At 35.1% G+C, this 16146-nt stretch overlaps 2 protein-coding genes across 13 annotated transcripts in view; one reads left to right on the top strand and one right to left on the bottom strand.

Annotated features, from left to right (window-relative positions):
* Positions 1–15176, top strand: part of LOC143209571 (uncharacterized) — an 88356-nt gene extending 73180 nt beyond the window's left edge. For 4 of the 6 annotated variants that reach the window (XM_076425414.1, XM_076425385.1, XM_076425431.1 and 1 more), the window contains exons 2-8: positions 1177–1575; positions 2590–3299; positions 3689–11792; positions 11871–12025; positions 12214–12479; positions 12560–12766; positions 14729–15176. In XM_076425414.1, coding sequence (XP_076281529.1) covers positions 1177–1575; positions 2590–3299; positions 3689–5285 — 2706 coding nt within the window. In that variant the 3' untranslated portion in view covers positions 5286–11792; positions 11871–12025; positions 12214–12479; positions 12560–12766; positions 14729–15176. The remainder of the gene's footprint in view (positions 1–1176; positions 1576–2589; positions 3300–3688; positions 11793–11870; positions 12026–12213; positions 12480–12559; positions 12767–14728) is intronic. The other 2 variants (XM_076425405.1, XM_076425395.1) reach the window with 2 other exon arrangements.
* Mvb12 (multivesicular body subunit 12-like Mvb12) lies at positions 6256–10852 on the bottom strand. Of its 7 annotated transcripts, none has more exons than XM_076426110.1 (9): positions 10489–10692; positions 9249–9410; positions 8541–8679; positions 7812–8010; positions 7581–7731; positions 7428–7511; positions 6853–7195; positions 6733–6783; positions 6256–6648 (listed from the first exon to the last, which is right to left on the bottom strand). In XM_076426110.1, exons 3-9 carry the CDS (start codon positions 8667–8669, stop codon positions 6613–6615), a joined length of 993 nt encoding a protein of 330 aa, XP_076282225.1. In that variant the 5' UTR covers positions 8670–8679; positions 9249–9410; positions 10489–10692; the 3' UTR covers positions 6256–6612. The 7 variants fall into 7 exon arrangements, with proteins under 7 accessions (XP_076282225.1, XP_076282214.1, XP_076282241.1 ...); XM_076426099.1 differs by having other exon boundaries at positions 10467–10692; XM_076426126.1 differs by having other exon boundaries at positions 10538–10690.
* Positions 15177–16146: the final 970 nt, after the last annotated feature.

Raw genomic sequence — 16146 nt, forward strand, 5'->3', positions numbered from 1 at the left:
TTCTAGCTTATTATTAGACAGAGGATTTTATGCGAGAAATTTATCCAAATATTTCGTACGACAATAAACCTTTATGCAAAATAAAAATGTTCTGCATTTATTGTGGGAAGCAGGAATAAAATAAAAATTGATTTCATCTCTTAATGGCTTTGCTACATTGAAAACAACATTTTTAAAATTTTTCTAATTGAAAGACTGCTTCGTATTTCACGCAATTTCTGTGTAAACGCATAAAGATCCGCAGTCTAGTAATATAACATTAGAAGAATTTGAAAATACTGTTATATTATCTTCAATCTGTTAAACGTATTAAGAAAGAAAATAAATTTCTATTCCGCTCAAGGTTGTTGCTATTCAGGTAGAAAATTTTTATTTTCCATAAAGATCCGCTGTCTGCTGATTATACCGTAGTGCAGAAAGTATTTTCGAGCCTCCTTTCTATTTTAACTTATCTTTTCATTTATTATTAGACCTACCCAGCTTGTAAAATGCAAGAAGACGAGCATGTTCATAAATATTAGTTGCGTTGTTATTTTATTCTCCGTCGGATTTTTACAAAATGATTCATGAAAATGTGAATTTGCGTAAAGATCAGTGATTACTATTGCTCCTTGTGTCGAATTGACACAGTTTTCCCGAAATATATTATACTGATCTGTTATTTGTAAGTAAAAGTACGAAACTTCGTTGATTTTTAGTTTTTTGATGCGAAACACATAACCGGAAAACCTAAGATGTAAAGAACTCATCTCAATTTGAATTTAAAAATATCGAAATAATAAAATCCAGGCTAATATCCAAAGTTATTAGAAATGAATAAATTTTTTCAAACATTTAGATGGTTTAGTGACTCAAGAACCATCTTGAAAAATGTTCACAGAATTTTAGAAGGGTCGTAATATGATGCTTCGTGTCACAATATGATAGTTAACACTAAATCTACCACGAGAGGTCAAATGAGCCATTTTAGATTTTTTATTTGACAATTATTGAAATTGTAAAGGTGTTTCCATGGGAATTAATTGAATATATTTTTTGACTCCAGTATATATTATAGTAAAAAGCGCAGAAAATATAAATAAATTAAATAAAATTAGTGTTAAACATTTTCTTGATCGCGTATATGCAGTAGCCACGTAGTAAATAAATAAATAATCGTTCTGTACGATGTTTCAGATGGAAACCGAGGTGCGAACGCTCAAACAGGAGCTGGTTCGTACCCAGGAAGCCTTGAAGGCGGCCACAAAGAGGTGCCGTGACCTGGTGAAAGAGCTGGACAATCGCACCGTGGGTCATGAGTCCGAGAGAAGTCTCCGGGACCAGCAACTCTCGCGAATACTTCGCGCTCTGCTTGTCCTGGAGGCGAGGCTCAAGCAGGAGCAGAAATCGATTAGGCAACTTCTATGCGAGAAGGACAACGTCATTAGGAACCAACAGCTGGAGATCGCGAGGCTCAGGCGTTACACCAAGAACTACATCAAGTGCAAACGCGAGCAAACCCTTGGCAAAACATCGATAAAGATGGAAACGGCGAACGCGATCGACGAGTGCCACTTGCAATCCTCCAACGTCGAAGTAAATATGACAACATTCCCTCTTTATAGTGCACCGGAACTGTCGCGAATATCTCTGCCGTAATTGTCAGAATTTTATTCGAATCCCGAGCCAGCACGTATTATATTTATTATGCATTTACAACAAAAATGAGCAAGTGCAATTTCAAACAGTGAAAATATTAAAAGACTTGAGAGTATTAATATATTATATTTTCACCACTTTAAAATTATTAATGAAGAATATAAATTTACACTCAGCTCCCGCGTCTTGCAATTGATGCACAAAATTTTATTTTGCATAAACATCCGGAGTCTAGTTATTATAAAAAAATATATACTTTATGCAGGATGGCCCAGAAGTGACATTTTAAAATAGAATAACCTTTTTATATTTTTCTAATTTACACTTAAACGGTCTAGTGATTTTTATGCCACCCTGTATATACGATTATGTGTTATATTATTAGTCGAAAACAAAAGTTGATCACACCGCTAATGTTTGTGTACGATATCACAAAAGTTGTGATTATTTTAGTTGCTCGGCGCACAATATGTTTATAACTTTACATTACAGAAAATCAATATTTAAAAGGTCATAAGATGAAATATAGTATTTTATCTGCCGGAAGTCTATTAATAGAATTCTCGATGAAAGAGGATCTTGGAAATACTCTTTTAAATGATCATCCCGAAAGAGATGAGACTTAGATCGTGTTATTGAAATTGCGTGAAACGGTCACAGTAGAATATTTTCTTGTCTATTCTTTTTGGGCAAAAGATCTTCGAACAAAAGGGAAGATATCTTATTCATTAAAGTTCATTGCTTGAGAAAAAATTCGGCTCTATTTCACCTTCAAATACCGAATTTCTTGCCAAACCAATAGTTAGAATACCTCGGGTACAAAATTGCGTTTGTTTAATGTCGGACATTTCATATGCAACAACCCAATAATAAACGAAAGAAGAAGTAATTAAATCTGTTTGGCCGCGAGAAATGTAAGATTGACTGCAAATCGGAATGTTTGAATTTTAGGCGGACCTCAGGCAAGACAACAGTATTAGCAAGGACATTCAGACGTTGAAATGCGAGATAATCACGAAGTTGAATCCGTCGGAAGTACCTGTTACGCTCGAAGGCTTGGACAGAGGAGTGAAGAAGACCCACAGCTTCGCCGGCAGCGATATCTCGAAAACGAGTCTAACTAGTAGCGAGAACACGGACGTGTCCATTATCACAACCACCACGGAGGGCAGTCCTTCGTTGTTGAGCACAGAAGGTTTCTGCGAAGGCGAGAGCACGGACGTTTCTCCTGGGTCGACGCTGAACAAATCTAGCAGATGTACACCTACCATGGTGACCGACAGTGAGAACGAGGCTACGATGATTTTCGACGACAACGACGACGAAGACACAATGATCGTTGAGAAAACCTCCAAGTTGCCCAAGAAGAAGATAGGTATAAGTAGATTAAAATCCCAGAAAGCTTGCAAAGAAATGGAGGTGATAGAGGCTACGAATATCGCGAGGACTGAAAGCAAGGACGATGGGATGGACTGTAATTTTGCCTCGGAGGATGAGGAGAAGGAACAAGAACCTATTTATGTTAACGCTTGCAACGAGACCAACACCAGGAACATGGAGCAAATTGAGACTGTCGCGGCGGAAGCGCCAAAAACCAGCGAGGACTATAGTAGTAATAGTAACGACGACGGTGGTACTAACAACGCCACTGAGAATAGCATGTGAGTATTAATGTATGAACAATTGAAGACCTTGGTGAAGAAACTGGATAAGCCTAGACTTCGAAAGCAATCAACAGTATACAAAAATATGTAGAACTTCGACAAATATAGTTTGACTGAAATCTGATTTTTGCACCGAGGCTTTCAATTATTATTTAATACTTCGCTAACAGAAAACAGGATTGGGAAGAATGTTTAGTTGACTTCTATCGAAATTGTTTGTACTTGTTTATTAAAGTCTTAATATTTGGTACTGATGTAACTTGAAACATTATTGGACAGGTACAAGCTAATAATAATGATGAGAAGCGTAAAATATAGAATAGCAATTAAGTCTAGTAATAATAGAACAGTTTTGGTTGAAGCTAACATTCGAATATATTTTTCAGAGCCCAAAAAATGGAGATCGAAGAGCAGAACACGGAAGAAACCAGCGGGAACTGGTACAGCGATCCGGATGAGGACAGAATCAACGACGACGTTTTTAGGCACAGCACGTATCGACCAAATAGCAACCACAACTCCGTGTTGGAATGCGTGAACCAGATTCTTTTGCGAGATATGGAGGAGGAGGAGAGCATACTCTCCGTGCCTAGAAGATTCAAGCATCGAGGAAAGATCGTCCGGTTTCAGCCAGCGAGATTGTCGGACATCGAATCGGTGGGTTCTGAAATGGAAAGGAAAAATTCCGAAGAGCCAAACACGGAACAGGTACCATCCACCGAGTTCCACGATGTTCCTGCAAACAGTTTCGAGCCTTCTGCTACTGAGGATGAGTTTGGAATGAGTCTTGCGCAAAGTGTTCCTACGAACGTAACTACGAATATCGCCAGTCACGAGTCAAGTTTGGAAGAAGAGTCGGAAGAATCGAAAGCCATTCCCATTGTCATAATAGAGCCAAAGGTAGAAGTTGAGGAAGCGAGGAATACGTTCCCCTGTTCACAAGTGCAGAAAACGAAACCAGTTAGTACAAGTCCTCCCTTGAAGCTGGAAATGATCGAGGAGAAGACCTGCCTGCAAATTTCTTCGAAAGGATTGACTATAGCGAAGAACCTCGACTACGAAGATATCGAGTCTTTACCGGAAATAATATCGCCTCCACCTAAAACGCCGCCGGCGTTACCGCCTAAGCCGCAATTCAAAAATAACACGTTGATCCTGAAGAAGATCCCTAGTCCTTCGTTTCTGATCGATGAGACACGGAAGAAGCAACCGTTGCTCGAGTCCGGTTCCTCCGAGCACAGCAAAAAGATTCTCGGTTTCATATCCTCGCCGTTAAAATCGGCAGGAATAAATGTAAGTTCCGCGAGAAGTTTAAATTTCGATGACACGATTAATAAAGTCGCAGGAACGAACGAGGAAGGAAATTTCTGGAAGAATAGATTCAATAATGTTCGTTCCTCGTTCCAGACGCGACAGAATAGTCTTGAACCGAATGGAGATCAGGCTAGGAAGGTACCAAGGGTAACTAACATAGTTCGTCACTTTGAAGAATTCAAGATCGGCGGCGAATCTGAAGAACAAACGAAAGAAAGGAATAAAACGAAGGAGAAACACGTCCATTCCGAGTTCGATCAAGAGTTTGACATCAGGCAAAATTTTGAAGAGTTTAATCTTGACGAGTGCAATCTATCCGATGATCCAGACAGGCCAGAAGGCGATGGTTCGGAGAGACTTAACAATCTTGGGGCCACGGTTAGTCAGAACGAGAAAACTGCCACAACCAAAGACAATAATAATGTTCCTGTTACTACTACGACGACCAATTTGAGCAGCGGTTATGATCACTTCCTAGAAGCAACTGGTCTCAGCAATAAATCTATATTGACGCCCTCAAGGTTGCTGAGTAACCACAAAAGTATGCTGAAACCGAAAGACGTGAAATATAAGAATAAAATTAAAGCAACCGCTGTATTAGAGAAACACGGTGTTTCCACTACCAATAATACTACTCACGTTAGACATTGGACTGGACCGTTCGTCTGACGACTGGCCCAAGTTTTCCCAACGAACCTATTTCGACAAGAGCCATGCGACGATGGGAGATAGTTGATTTATTTCGAATTAATTACTCCCACTACTATTCGCTAAAGGTGAAAACAAATAAGGATCGCAGACTGTGCTGTGCGAATACGGTTTATTCGTAAATCGAATATATATAAAACTGTAAATTATTATAAATATTCCTCTTACGATGCAATGCCTTTTCACATTTCTCTTGTTACGCGAGAGAGACATAGGAATTAATTTATTTATAGCAGCTTCCATTCGAAAAGTATTCCAATGTATTGTATGTATATTTTAATAAGATATTTCTTACATATTTATAACATTACTAATGGAAATAGTAAGCGAGACAATTTATAGTAATTGTATTTTAACTTAGATTTTCTTTGCTGTGAGATCGCGAATAAAATCTTTTATTGCGAGAACATGTTTTTGTTCTGTTGTTTTCTGTCGCAGAAAATTCAGACTTAAAATAATCGAGTTACGAACGTTTATATGATTATGCGACCGTATATAATTCTGAAGTGAAGATATATTAAATGTTTGCATTGAAATAAGTCTATGAGCCCCGTAATTGCATCGTTACATAAACTGTATTATGTTCTGCTGGAAATGAATGATCAGACTGCAGACAATAATTTAAATTCGATGTGTATATACAAATACAAAATTTTTCCTAGTACTACTACTCCACCTCCGAAGCATCTACAACGCGAATTTTTATTTCTCAGTGTAAACAGTGTAAAGACAAACTATATATATGCACTATAAAAAGCACGAAAGTGCTGTACCCTACTAATTATGTATGTATCGATACAAGTCAACATGAGGATAAAAATAAGAATGTACTTGTTTTCTTTTTTTTTGTTGGAAATAAAATTAGAGATGACTTTATTGAAAGAATGTTGCATTTGATTAAGAAATAGGAGTACATCAGTACAATGTTAAATATTCTGTAATGATTTATAAACAACTAGAACGTATGATACAATTATATATAACTTCTACTATCTATAAAAATACAACGCAACTCTATAAAAATACAATACTAATTGTCACTGGTATCAAAATCTAAATAGGACATGGAAGAAAAAAGTATATCGGAAAATGGACATTATTAAATATATCTGAACGTCATCTCACCGATACATATTAAAAAGTGGATTCCATTTTCGCGGGTTAGTAAATCACTCGTTCAGGCACTCTATTACACTTGGCTAGTGCTATATTATCAATACAAATGTATAGATATAGCTGTTAACATTGCATGAAGAATCACGCAATTCAGTTTGGCACAGTGGCTTCTTCAAGTTTCTCTTTCCGCGCGGAATTCGTAAAAAAACTGCAAGCAAAAATGTACATGTAAATGTCGTAAATGAGTCACGATACTGTTGCGCTAAGAATACTGATTAAATTTTCATCTTACCTCCTTGTCCAAGTCTTTCTGAGACCAGACTTTGATCACAGGAATTCTATTCTGTAAATGATGCGATGGTTAAAAATAAATGAAAACTCATTTATATTTCGACTATAAAGAATTACTTACGGTAGAGGAATCAGAATGAACACTAAGACGTGGATTAAGGACAAATGGGACTCCATCCAAATCCGAAGACCCTGGCAATGTACCATAAATCGATGTGGCGCCTACGGATGACGACATTGTAGGTGGCTGTGGGGCTGGTCTTGTGGGCCTGATCCTTGCGCTAGGACTTAAAACTTCGTAATCCCTGTCGGTAGATTCGTCTACGTCCTTTCCCGCACTTCCTCCAATTTGTGGGTAAATTCCGTTTGTTGGTTTTGGTGAGAACTTTGGTTTTGGTGGCCTTTCGGGAGCTGCTCTATGTGGAGTTCCATTCGATGGATTAGGAGATGCGTTTTGAAGTAAACTACAGAACAAAGTATTAGGCATTGAATAACGACCGTAACTATTGTATGAATTCATTAAACAATTCTCTTAAGCCTTTGCGGACGAAGATCTTTTAAAATATTGAAGAATATATTGCTCAGAGAAGTAGATCATGTATCAAAGTCTTGAGTGCGCAATTGCAATTACATTATTTGTCTGCAACTTTAGGAATTTGCATTCGTCCCCAAAGGGTTAAAAAAATGAACACTTACTCTATATTAACATACGATTGTGAGCTGGAATTCCCATTTGCAATATCCACAGTTTTGTAGCAAACACAAACTCCGTTTATGACACTGCAAAGTTAACATTTTCAATACAATTAGTAAATAAATGTTAAAAAGGTAAAAAATCTTGGAACTTACCCAGCAGCTACAAAACCATTTGGAGCCATTTTAGATGGATATACCTTATGCATAACCCTACTACATATAATAATATCAGTGACTGCTTTCGAGCATAATTCCTTATTCCTAACTTTATAGCACAGCTGTTTCTTCCTCCATGCCTTCTGCACTAAAATCGATTGTTAAAATGTACTAGACAAAAATGCTATTGCAATGAACAATATCCTGATCAGTCTTACGTATGCTCACTTGAATCTACAGTATATGCGATCATGCTGAATCCCTCGGGAGGAGTATCTCGTTCGTTAATGACTGCTAGATCCTCCACCACGCAATGAGGTATCCCTTCAGACTTTGAAAAACATATATATCTCCCTTTTTTCTTAATAAATAACCCACTTTCCCTCCACAGGTCGGCATCTGTATCTTGATCATACGTTCTAGACACCTAAAGAAAAATCAAAGTCATTATAATTTTGATATAAAGTCAAACGAAGCCAAAAATACTGGGTTGGAAAGAAAGTTCGTAGCTTTTTTAAATTAAGCATCTAAGATAATTGTTGATAAAAATGAAAATAAAAGATAAATGTTTATTCAATAACACAAGAAGTTACCTGGAAAATGTCAAAAAGGAATAGAACAGAATGGAAAATATGTTATTGAATAAATATCTGAATTTTAGCTTTCAATTTTAACATTAAACTTACTACCACCGGTCGAATGACTGGTTCCACATTTTTTATTTCACAATTATTGAAATTATAAAGATGCTTTCGTGGTGAATGATTAAATATATACATTTAATAGCGCAGATATTATAGTATAAACCGCACGAAGTTCAAACAAATTTAATATTGTTATTTTTACAAGCCAATATGTACCAGGTACTTTTAAAGCTCTGTAGGTTTAGTGTTAATTTACAAATGCTACGGACTTTCGTTCCAACCCAATATATGGAAAAGATTTTGCATTACTCACCACTGTAAAATTTGGCGGACACTTATCTATATCTTCAACAACGCTTATGGCAGTAATTGGCCTATCGTCAGGTAGCACTGATGACAATTGATGAACCAACATTTTGTTGCAATTTGTCTTCTTAGACATTGCTGCAACTCTGTTGAAAACGTGTGCACATAATTATTCCCACCATTCATGGACAAAAATCATTAGAGCAGTTTTAATCGTAAGATACGAAACAAGAGAATAGCTAATAACACACTTTATCTGCTCGTAGATAAAACACTTATCATTCGAAGTTAATACTCAAATCTTGTGATTAAATCTCGAACATGTACTAACAAATGGACGGCTGGTAAAAAGAGATTTTTCGACGGGAAAGAAAAAAAAAACTCACGTAATAGATCGAACTTATAAAATAAATTGACAATATCAATTCACGCACTTCGAATCATCAGAGTTCACTGAACACAGCACGGGTCTACCCCCTACTTTATCTCGATGACCTATTTTTCGATCGATAAACAAATTTATGGTAGCCGTTCGTTCACTTTGTGTTTCATAAAACCGCACACGGTTCGAACGCTAATTTAATCGAACAAAGCTCGATCGAGTTTCGAAAACGTTCGCAATACCAGGTGGACAGAGAAAAATATGTGAAATTCGACATTTCTTAGTCATCGTTAATATCCGGGTGTTTTGTGCAATATATGTATATTTGCTTACCTTGGTAAACGACACACGACACAAATTTACGAGCTCCGCATATTTGCTATCCTCCGTTTATCGTGCCGTTAATTCGTCAGATAATTAAACACGATCGAGCAACACGTCAGTTTTCGTCTGAGCCGCGATGGACCCGTATTTTCCACGCCACGCAATCTTATTCTTTGAAAGACTCATTCGTAACAAAGTGAAGGCAAGTGCTCGAACGCTTATGAATAAACAGAGAGAGGAGGGAAAGAACTGCCGACTGCCGAGTGAGTAGAGAAAGAAGGCAGAGGGAGTAGTATCAGAGAGTCAGAGAGAACGGTAATATACAGAACGAGAAGAACGCAAATACAGGGTGTTCCACATATAGTGTTATGTACATATATATTTTCTTTGGAACCATCGGTGATAGATTTTTTTTCTATTTTCGAACACTTCGAATTTCTTACAATATTCATCATATCGATGTACGACGTACACCAGATTAATAGTTACAAGTAAACATACATTAGCACATTACATTATTGCATAATTTTGAAAAATCTATGGTACACGACTAAACACTTTTTAATGGAACCTTCAATAGCAACAGCAATAACGTTATCTAATAGTTGCATGATTGTAATGTAAAAGAAAATTTCTATGCTTTCTTTTGGTACAGCAGAATTATTGAAAATCCTAATAATATAGTGGTGATTATTGCATAATTTTGATAAATCTATGGTACACGGCTAAACACTTTTTCAATAGCAACAGCAATTTTCATTGTGAACTAACAGGTCACCCTCGATAACATCGTCTAATAGTTGCAATGTAAAAGAAAATTTCTATGCTTTCTTTTGGTACAGCAAAATTATTGAAAGTCCTAATAGGCTCTCGGTAGGTAAAGGTTAAAAGAATTGTTTGGTCGTCTTGACAGCGAGAACAGTACTGTATTTAGGCGCGACAGGGTTCAGGATGCAATCACATCGCGTTCTGGGAAGGCTAAATACTTACAATTTACGGAATTTAGACGTCATTCTATTGTATAATGATAAAGCTGAAATGTATAATCACTGTCACCTGAATACGGCCGGACTGCGGTGCGTATAACAGAGAAGGTCTTCGTGTGAACTTCGAAATGTAAGAATAGAAATTGATCTTGGATAGCTTCAAAGAAAATCACTTTTGTATAACACCATATATGAACTACCGTGTATATATACAATATGAGTTTATCAACTGTTCTCATACAAGCGATTTCATATTGACGTACAGTTATTCTAAATGGTATAGGCACGGAACCGATAAGATTAAAGTATTACACGCAAACACTGCCACTCATGTGAATCGCTTTTCTTCTCCTGCTTCTTCGTTAAATGTTCCGACTAAATTGATATCAATGACATCACTTGTATGTACCACCACCACTACCACCACTAACCACCATCACCACCACCATTTTAACTGACTATAGGGTAGTGTGTTCAATAAGCTAACCTCTGTTTCCGTTCCTTCTTCACACCGTAAAACTATACGGTGGTTTTTTCTTCGTCGATGCTCCACGAATCCCTACGGGCCGGATGTTCGCTTGATAATACACAGATCGAAACTGAGTTCGAACTTTCGAACGCGAGCTAGTCCAATGTTTTCCAAGCGATAAGAAAATGAACGAGGACCGTACGCCACCCCTCCATCAACATTCTTACCGCGAAACGTGTTTATAAACGACTTTTAACGCGATTCAAGCACACGGCCGTCGTAAAACTTTCCCCAGTTGTGGCCATGACACTCGGTTTGATCCTGGCTTAGTTAGACTATTGTATACTTGTATACACCCGAAGCTTGTACACCCGTAGCTATAGGATATGCATAGGACACAGTGTCCCAAGATAACGGAGTATGTATTATGTATAAATAGGTACATGTAAATACATATCTGGTGTCGCAAGGTAATTCAAAATGGTGGACGTGGACAGGGCATTGAAAAGGGAATTCAAAATTGTATACTATTTATCAAACGTCAAGTACACTGCGGAGCTTCATGCATTTATATGGCTTATAAAAATTTTCGAAAAATGCTGGAGTATCACATTCGACAGAATTTGTTACGATTTTTATTTATTTTGAACCTACAAGTGTGATTATTATAAATGTCTACAGAAACATCTGCAGTCTAGTCATAATTATTGTATGTAACATACGTTTATTTTATAGCTAATCAAAAAGCAGACTATTAGAGAGAAAACTATTTTATTTTATAACTAATAATTTTTTAGGAATAAGTATTACCTGTAAATAAATATTGTTTTATATTATGCGTATTACATGAATATACAATATATGTTGTAATCGACATATAAATATTGTTCTTGGTATTCCCTTTTTAATATAAAATAAGTTGCGAGGAAATAAAGGAGTAGCACTATTTAAATTAATAATGTGCATAGCGAAATAAAGTGATGGCACACGCTTGAAATCAGAATAACATTTTATAAATGGACCAAACCACATCAGTATTTTCTGCCGAGCGAGATGGACTAGTTTACTAGATGATATGTAACGAAAATTTTTGAAAAAGTACGTTTAGTCTGAATCACGAAAAAAATAGGAAATATATAAAATGATAACAATATAACAATTTTTTATTATTTTTAGCGTATTTTTGCCATATTATATCCCACTACTCGGCGATTTTCACCGTACATATTGTAATGATATTCTGAGTCACTATCAAATTAGTTGTGACTACGACTACTTATACGAGTATTTATAACAAAATTTGGCGCGAAATAATGGAAAGTGCTGCCACAGTAAGTACCTTATATTCACCATAAGATGTCACCACCATAAACTTCAAGCGATCTTTTAATTCCATGGTATATAATAACATTTATTGCATATAATAATCTTAAAAAATTACAATAACTACGTTGAAATAATTGCAACTAGTATTTTAAATTTCTTGCTTTGAATTAAATTGTTGAATATCGAATTTGAGTGGTATAGATGGCTCTCTGGTAGGATATCGTTGCGTGAGTTGCGTCCATGGTTGCGTCCGAATTGGTCCGAATGCACCGCTGAGTCGCTGAGTGTGTCAGAGTGTGTAGCGCAGTGATGCCATATGAGGGGAGTCACGGTGAAGTGATGTACCCCTTCTTTGATGACGGGGAATGAGCGGGACGAATGGGAGACACGTTGCACGTGCGCGATGGGGACCGTGGAGTGTGCGCCTGCGCACGTTACTGGAATGGAATAGTGGAAGGGGTATGTAGGAGAGTACGGGAGCTCCGTCTCCGTCTGGAGCTCATTATCACTCATTATTCATTATGGCAACACTGGTGTAGCGGTAGCGTGCAGGCGTGCAGCAGCGTGCAGCAAATGCATGGACCAGCATGGACAGACGCTCATGTTCGTAAAATTCGTTGTCTCGATTGCAGTTGGAAGTGGTTGGAAGTTTGACCTTGTGACGAAATTGTTACAATGGACAAATAATATTTTGTAAGATCGCAATTCACCTATTATCGGAGATCAGGAATTACATTCTTCTGAAGGTAAACACATTTATTTATACGTTTTCTGATTTATATAATTAAAGTAAAATCATACGTAAAATAAAGTAAAATATTTAGTAACATACTAACTTATCATGTATTATTAACGAGCGTGGCTTTAAATATTGACAAACTATACGTACTATTTAGACTTAGGTAAGACATATTATACGATATAACAATTCCCTTAAAATAAAACTTCACAGAAAGTGTTAATATTATTTGAATATTGCAAAATAAATAATCGATATGATTTGAGTATTGCAGGATAAAATATGGATATAATTTAAATATTACAAAATAAGTGATGGATTTCAGTATTGCAAAATAAAATGTGAATAACATTTGAGTATTGCTAATAAAAATATGGGTATGATTTGGGTATTGCAAAACGCAATACGGACATGATTTAAATATTGCAAAATAAAATATGAATATGATTTCAGTATTGCTAAATAAAATATGGATAAGTTTCAGTATTGCTAAATAAAATATGGATATGATTTGGGTATTGCAAAATATAATATGGACATGATTTGAGTATTACAAAATAAAATATGGTTAACTTTCATTATCGCAAAATAAAATATGGATATGATTTAAATATTGCAAAATAAAATATGAATATGATTTGAGTATTGAAAAATAAAATATGAATATGATTTGAGTATCACAAAATAAAATATGGATAAGTTTCAGTATTGCCAAGTAAAATATGGATAGGTTTGAGTATTGCAAGATAAAATGTGGGTAACATTTTAGTATTGCTAATAAAAATATGTATAGGTTTCAGTATTGAAAAATGAAATATGGATATGATTTAACTATTGCAAAATACAATATGGATAGGTTTGAGTATTGAAAAATAAAATATGGATAGGTTTCAGTATTGCAAAATAGAATATGGTTAAGTTTCAGTATTGCAAAATAAAATATGGATATAATTTGAGTATTACAAAATAACATATGGATAAGTTTCAGTATTGCTAAATAAAATATGGATATGATTTGAGTATTTCAAAATAAAATGTGGATATGATTTGAGTATTGTAAAGTAAAATATGGATAAGTTTCAGTATTGCTAAATAAAATATGGATATGATTTGAGTATTGCAAAATAAAATGTGGATATGATTCGACTATTGAAAATAAAATATGGATATGATTTGAATATTGCCAAATAGAATATGGATATAATTTGAGTATTGCAAAATAAAATATGGATACGATTTGACTATTGCAAAATACAATATGGATAGGTTTCAGTATAGCAAAATAAAATATGGATATGATCTGAGTATTGCAAAATAAAATGTGGATATGATTTGAGTATTGCAAAGTAAAATATGGGTAGGTTTGAGTATTGCAAGATAAAATGTGGGTAACATTTTAGTATTGCTAATAAAAATATGTATAGGTTTCAGTATTGCAAAATGAAATATGGATATGATTTAACTATTGCAAAATACAATATGGATAGGTTTGAGTATTGAAAAATAAAATATGGATAGGTTTCAGTATTACAAAATAACATATGGATAAGTTTCAGTATTGCTAAATAAAATATGGATATGATTTGAGTATTCCAAAATAAAATGTGGATATGATTCGACTATTGAAAATAAAATATGGATATGATTTGAATATTGCCAAATAGAATATGGATATAATTTGAGTATTGCAAAGTAAAATATGGGTAGGTTTGAGTATTGATAAATAAAATATGGATACGATTTGACTATTGCAAAATAAAATATGGATAGGTTTCAGTATTGCAAGATAAAATGTGGATATGATTTGAGTATTGCAAAGTAAAATATGGGTAGGTTTGTGACAATAATGAATATCGGAAAATTAAGAATTTAGTGCAAGATATCGAATTTCCAAATAAGATTGCATATAATTTCAAAAAATTTTCGAATTTACATTAAAAAATGTTTAATGATCTCTTAATGCTTTCAGGTGTATTGCAGATGTATATTTCAGGTGTATATCAGACTCATTGAAGATTTACTATTTATACACATATCCTTACGTTTCAATGTAAGTTGTAATCTTCTATCTTCTATATGTATAAATAAAAATGTAAATGTTCGTTTGTTCAAAATCTTAAATCTCCGAAAGTTGTTCACCGATTGCTTTGAAATTTCGACACAACGTTGCATTCGAGTACGCGCGTGTTTTTATATACGTATTATATATACATATATATATACATAGATGTCACACCTGTGACAGGTAAAAACATGCTTTTTTGAATCGTGCGCTTTCTCTTTTCTTTCTTTTCCATTTAACCAGACTTAGCCACAGCAACGCGTGGCCGGGTACAGCTAGTCTATAATAAATAATTTACTGTAATATGTGTGTATTTGTTATGTTCATATACGAATAAAAAAATTGTTTAACATTATTATATGTGTGTTTCTCAATCTTGTAATCGAGACTTCTATCATTGTAAAATGATTTGATTACATTTTTTTGCGTTTCTAAGTCATAATGTATTTTCAGGGGCGAATAAAAATAGAGTCGCCATGTCTGTACAAATGTAGAAGCCAGTTGAATATTTCTAGTAGGAACATTGCTTACCTGGTAGACGTCCAAACTATAGCACTTATTGTGTTTGATGAGTAAGGGAATCTACCTGGAAGAGGACTGTGAATTTCAAAGACCCTTCGGGCATTTTGATCTTTCTTCACGACCTTCCAGTTACCTATCTTTCTATTGGTAAGACTTGAGTTCACGCGGGATTATCCCCACTCCTTTCATTTCCAACAGGCTCCTCAAGGTCTCAGGAGAGGGTAGCCGGTAGCCTTGAGAGCATTGAGAGCCAGTGAAAATCTTGTTTTCCGTTACCACGGGCGGAAAAAATTTTTTTAAATTTTTGCTATATATCATTTCCCGTAGATTTTTTCACGCTGATTTCAAATCTGGTCTCAAAAGTCTACGACCTCTGGTTTTTTCAAAAATCGATTTTTGTGAACAGAACTAATGTAATCATTTTTCGTTGATATGATTTGATAACCCACTAATTTGAAGGTATATTGTATTCTCATATATGTATAAAACATATACCTTATTCTTATTTTTATCACCAGAAGTTAAAGAATTTGTTGATGAGAAGTAAGTTAAAAAGATTAAATACTTACCTTACTTCCTGTGAAAATGAAAAAATAATCATGGAAAATAGATATCTAATTTAAATTACATTACAGTCACACATATCCTACAAGGAGTGCCAGCGGCAATCGCAGTGATACATCGGGTGATCGTTTGTAAAGTGATATACGTCAAATAAACGTTAAAATACTTCATTATGTTTAATTTTATTGTGTTTTATACATATATGAGAATACAATATACCTTCAAATTAGTGGGTTATC

The sequence above is a fragment of the Lasioglossum baleicum genome, chromosome 1 (genome assembly GCF_051020765.1).
Source record: "Lasioglossum baleicum chromosome 1, iyLasBale1, whole genome shotgun sequence".
Classification (NCBI taxonomy): domain Eukaryota; kingdom Metazoa; phylum Arthropoda; class Insecta; order Hymenoptera; family Halictidae; genus Lasioglossum; species Lasioglossum baleicum.